The following is a 5,387-nucleotide window of genomic DNA, read 5'->3' as shown; positions in this document are numbered from 1 at the left end:
ATCAATCAGTAAAGAGTAATGGCCAGCTGCGATGGAGAAAATCAAGCAAGCCTAAATTTAAGGCACGAATCGAGGCAAGCATCCCGGAAGATCGAAGATCCTGTAAAGGTTGATACACGACTAATTTCGGAAGAACCAACAATCAAGGAGCAATCCCTCATTAGATACATCTACTGATAGAAGGAAATCAAGGGAAAAGCAACGACTAGCTATCTTATTCTTGGAAAGAATCAATCTCTTTCCAAGGATCAAACCTCTTGGGTTGTCAAGACTCGACCTTCATCAAAGTATTTATACCCATCCTTAAACCTTAGTCAGATATACTTTGATCAAACCAAAAACTCCTCTCTTTGTTCTACTGCAAATAAACATTGTAGTTCATTAAGATCTGTTGTGTAACAAGTCAGAGAAAAAAAAAGAGTATAACAATGGTAAGGCATTGTATCAAAAAGAAACGAGTGCTAGAGAAACTGTGTTCTCAATTCACTTCAACTGTACTCGGAGAAACACATTTACCAAAAGAGAACTCTCTTGCAATCCAAGGGGATTAGACTAGGATTCACATTGAATCCGAATCAGTATAAAATCCTGGTGTCTTTAATTCCTGCATTTATTTTCTGCATCTTACTTTCTGTCAGTATAACTGTTAAGTTATTATATCTAGTCGACTAATCGATTAACTAGTCAACTAATAAGCAATTAAGTTTAAATATTTACAATTCACCCCCTCTTGTACTTTCAATTGGTAACAGAGCAGGGCTCATATTTTACTTTTGCTTAACCGTTTGTGAGAAAAGATCATGGCAAATCAAGTTATCATAGGAGCTCTCTTTCAGGAAGGAACTTCACAAGTTAGACCACCATACTTCAATGGACAACATTTCTCCCACTGGAAAGTGCGGCTGGGGATCTTTGCCAAAGCCTATGACATCAAATTCTGGAGAGTTATCAAAAAGGGAAACTATCCCCTACCAGCTGCCACTCCACCACTTACTGATCCTAAAGATATAGATTCATATACAAAAGAACAAATGGAAGTAGTACAAGTTAACAACAAAGCGAAAAATCTGTTTCATAACGCTATAAGTGGTGAAGAATATGAGAAAATCTCAAAATGTGACACAACCAAAGAAATGTGGGACAAGCTTGAGGTCACTTATGAAGGAATCAACAAAGTAAAAGAAACACATATCAATATGATGGTCAATGATTATGAACTCTTCTCAATGAAAGAAAGAGAATCCATTGAAGAGATGTTTGCCAGGTTTAGCAAAATAATTAGCAATCTAAAGGCATTTGGCAAGCCTTACACCACTGGTGATCAAGTCAGAAAAATTCTCAGGAGTTTGCCAACCACTTGGTAGACCAAAGTAGTCACACTGGTATCTCAAGATCTAAACAAATTATCCTATGATGAACTACGAGGAGAACTCATTGCTTTTGAAAAGACGCATCTCAAGAAGACCAATCAAGAAGAGAAAAAGAAAGTAGTTGCATTCAAAGACTCTACTGAATAGCTAAAAACGAAATTGATGATGATCCTGAAGTTTTGCAAGAAGAGATTGCTATGCTATCAAGAAACATGAATGAATTGATTAGAAGATACAGGAACAAAAAGAAAGGAAGAATTCCACCAAGACAATCCAGGCAATACAACGAACAGGATAAGAATGATGGAAAGTGCTATGAATGTGGAAGATTTGGGCATATTCAAGTTGAGTGCCCAGAACTGAAGAGAAAGATCTCTAGAGGCTTTAACAAGAACAAATCCTTCGGAAGCTGGAGCGAAGAGGATAATTCCGACCACGAAGAAATAGCAAATCTCTGCTTCATGACAATTCTAGAAAACAAAATGAACAAATCCTTAGGATGCTAGATAGACGAGGACATTTCAGATGACGAAAATGAAAATTGTTTCATGGCACGAGGTGAAACTAGTGAGGTAAGATGTTATAACTCTGAAAGATGCAATTAATTGCAGGATATTCTTGATTTAACTTTGAAAGAGTCTCAAAAAATGATGAATGAGCTTAAGAGACTCACTAAGGAAGTTAAAGACTGGAAACTCAAACATGAAGTATATGAAATCGAAAAGGAAGTACTTCAAGAAGAGTTTGAGGAATTGCAAATGCAACTCAATGGCACGTGCAAGTCCACCAGTCATAGTTCTGTTAGGTCAAACCAGATGACTTACAAGTCAGCTGGAAAAGGACCAGCCAGAACCAAGTCGACTAGTACTAACACTAACGAAAGACATAAAAGTAGGCCAGAAGTTATGTGTCATTACTGTAACAAAAGTGAGCATAAATATTCCTTCTGTCATTTTCGTAAAACAAACGTTTCAGGATGGGTTTGGAAACTAAAAAATTCTGAACCTAGTAACACTAACCCTCCAGGACCCAGGCAAGCTTGGGTACCTAAAAGAAAGTAATCATCTTGTTTTGCAGGAACACCATAGAATAAGTTACAAAGGAAAATGGTATCTAGACAGTGCGTGTTCCAGTCATATGACAGGTGACAAAAACCTGTTCAAAGAAGTTACAAAAATTGATGGAGGAAGTGTTAAGTTTGGGGATGATTTAAAAGGCAAAATAATTGGTACTGGAACAATTCCCTTCAATAACAATTGTGACATCACTGAAGTTTATCTTGTTGATGGCCTCAACTACAATCTCTTGAGCATAAGTCAACTCTGCGACTCAGGATATGAGGTAAATTTTAAGAAAACAGGATGTGCTATTGAAAATGAATCAGGTAAAATACTCCTTCCTGGAAAAAAGGTATGGAAATGTTTATATCCTTAATAGTTTTGAAAAGATAGATGATCATATTTGCTTATCCTCTATGTCTGATGATCCATTCATGTTTCACTTGGGTAATTTTCTTATCTCATAAGGATGAAGCATTAAGAAATTTTGAAGTTTTTTGCAAAAAGGTTGAAAAAGAAAAGGGACATCTGATTTCAACAATACAAAGTGACCATGGAGGAGAATTTGAAAGCAGGGCATTTGAAGATTTTTTTAATGATCAGGGATACACCCATAATTTCTCTGCACCACGCTCACCATAACAAAATGGGGTTGTAGAAAGAAAGAACATAACCCTCCAAGACATGGCAAGAACTATGTTACTAGAACATTCACTGCCAAACCACTTCTGGGCAGAGGGTGTAAGTACAACATGTCACATTCTCAACTGTTACCTCATAAGGCCTATTCTGAAGAAGACTCCATATGAACTATGGAAAGGTAAACGTCCCAATATCAGTTACTTCCATCCCTTCAGAAGTAAATGTTTCATCCACAATAACGGTGAGGATAATCTTGGAAAATTCGATCCAAGATGTGACGAAGGTATTTTTCCGGGCTACTCATTAAATAGTAGATCTTTTAGAGTCTATAATAAATGCACATTATGTGTGGAAGAATCTGTACATGTTATATTCGATAAAAATAATCCCTTGGTCGAGAAAGGAATTACTGTAGGTGATGAAGATCAAGCTCAAGAAACTCAGGAGACAAGCAAATCTCAAGAGTCGGTTGATCCATCTACTGCGAATAAGTCAACTGGTGAACACAACAACAATGTACCAGATCAACCAATCGAGTCAACTACAAATCTAGTTCATCCAAATGAATGGAGAAGCGAGCCTGAATATCCTCAGAAATTCATTATAGGGGATCCAAATGAAGGAATCAAAATCAGGGGAGCTCTCAAAAAGAAAGCAAATATTGCATTGATCTCTCAGATTGAGCCAAAAAAGATAGAAGAAACACTAAAAAATTCAAGCTGGGTGCAAGCTATATAGGAAAGAGTTAGATCAGTTCAATAAAAATCAAGTGTGGAATTTGATACCCAAACCTGATAATGTGTCTGTAATCAGAACACAATGAGTTTTTAGAAATAAATTGAACGAGGATGGAAAGGTCGTAAGAAATAAAGCTATACTAGTTGCTCAGGGCTACTCACAACAGGAATGAGTCGACTATGATGAAACTTTCGCCCAGTAGCTCGTTTGGAATCCATACGAATTCTTCTGGCATACGCATATTTTAAAGGATTCGGGCTATTTCAAATGGATGTTAAAAGTATCTTTCTGAATGGATTTATCGAAGAAGAAGTATATGTGAAACAACCTCCAGGTTTTGTAGATTCAAAATTCCCATACCATGTATGCAAACTCACTAAGGCGTTGTATGGGCTAAAACAAGCTCCACGTACTTGGTATGATAGATTGAGTTCCTTTCTTGTTGATCATGGCTTCACAAGAGGTAAAATAGATACTACCTTGTTTATTAAATGATCATCGGAAGGTAACCTCATTATTCAAATTTATGTCGATGATATTATATTTGGTAGTGCTAACCCTCTCATGTGCAAGGAATTTTCAAATCTTATACAAAGCGAATTCGAAATGAGTGTGATGGGTGAGCTAACATTCTTCCTTGGACTACAAATTCAACAATCTGAAGAAGGAACCTTTATATGTCAGACCAAATACACAAAAGAGCTGATTCAAAAATTTGGTATGAGCAATGCAAAATCAATTGTCACACGAATGAGCCCTTCCACAAATCTAGACAAAGATGAACAGGGTATTTCTATTGATAAAACTAAATATCATGGAATGATTGGATCATTGTTGTATCTGCCAGCAAGTCGACCAGATATTATGTTTAGCGTATGCAAATGTGCCAGGTTTCAGTCAGCTCCCAAGGAATCACATTTGACTGTCGTAAAAAGAATCATTCGATATCTTATCAAGACTGTATCTTATGGACTATGGTACCCTCGCTTTAACTCTTTTAAATTAGAATATTTTTCAGATGATGACCTTGCAGGTGATAAGGATGATAGAAAAAGCACAAGTGGTACATGTCAATTACTGGGAAATGCATTGATATCCTAGAACAGTAAAAAACAAGCATCAGTCGCATTGTCTGCTACCGAAGCTGAATACATTGCTATTGGACAATGCTGTGCACAACTACTGTGGATGTCTCATCAACTAGGTGACTATGAACTTTTGTTTAAGCCTATACAAATTTTTTGTGACAACTCTAGTGTTATTTGTCTTTCCAAAAATCCTATGCATCATTCTAGAGCAAAACATATAGATATTAAGCATCATTTTATTAGGGATCATGTTCTTAAGGGAGATATAGAAATATCTTTTATTGGAACCATTGATCAGTTGGTTGATATTTTTACTAAACCCTTATTAGAAGAGAGATTTTGTGAAAATTACTTGGTATTGCTAATAACCCTTAGGACCTATGTGTACTGTTAATTTTTTTTTGCAATAATTGTCCTTTTCCCATGCATTAATTACGCCTCCGTTTTCCCTCTCTTTTCTCTTCTTTCACATCAGTTTGTCGTTCAAAGAT

At 36.4% G+C, this 5,387-nt stretch overlaps 1 protein-coding gene across 1 annotated transcript; it reads left to right on the top strand.

The window, feature by feature from the left end:
- The first annotated feature begins 4,414 nt into the window (after positions 1-4,414).
- LOC138874126 (uncharacterized mitochondrial protein AtMg00810-like) lies at positions 4,415-4,909 on the top strand. The gene has a single exon (XM_070152629.1). It carries the CDS (start codon positions 4,415-4,417, stop codon positions 4,907-4,909), a length of 495 nt encoding a protein of 164 aa, XP_070008730.1.
- Positions 4,910-5,387: the final 478 nt, after the last annotated feature.

The sequence above is a fragment of the Nicotiana sylvestris genome, chromosome 7 (assembly GCF_000393655.2).
Source record: "Nicotiana sylvestris chromosome 7, ASM39365v2, whole genome shotgun sequence".
NCBI classification, from domain to species: Eukaryota; Viridiplantae; Streptophyta; class Magnoliopsida; order Solanales; family Solanaceae; genus Nicotiana; species Nicotiana sylvestris.
The sequence above is the reverse complement of the archived record's forward strand: the minus strand, read 5'-3'. Positions and strand labels throughout refer to the sequence as shown.

Bases quoted from the DNA above. Each gene is read 5' to 3' on its own strand.
- LOC138874126 (XM_070152629.1), top strand. From the start codon at position 4,415: ATGAGTGTGATGGGTGAGCTAACATTCTTCCTTGGACTACAAATTCAA.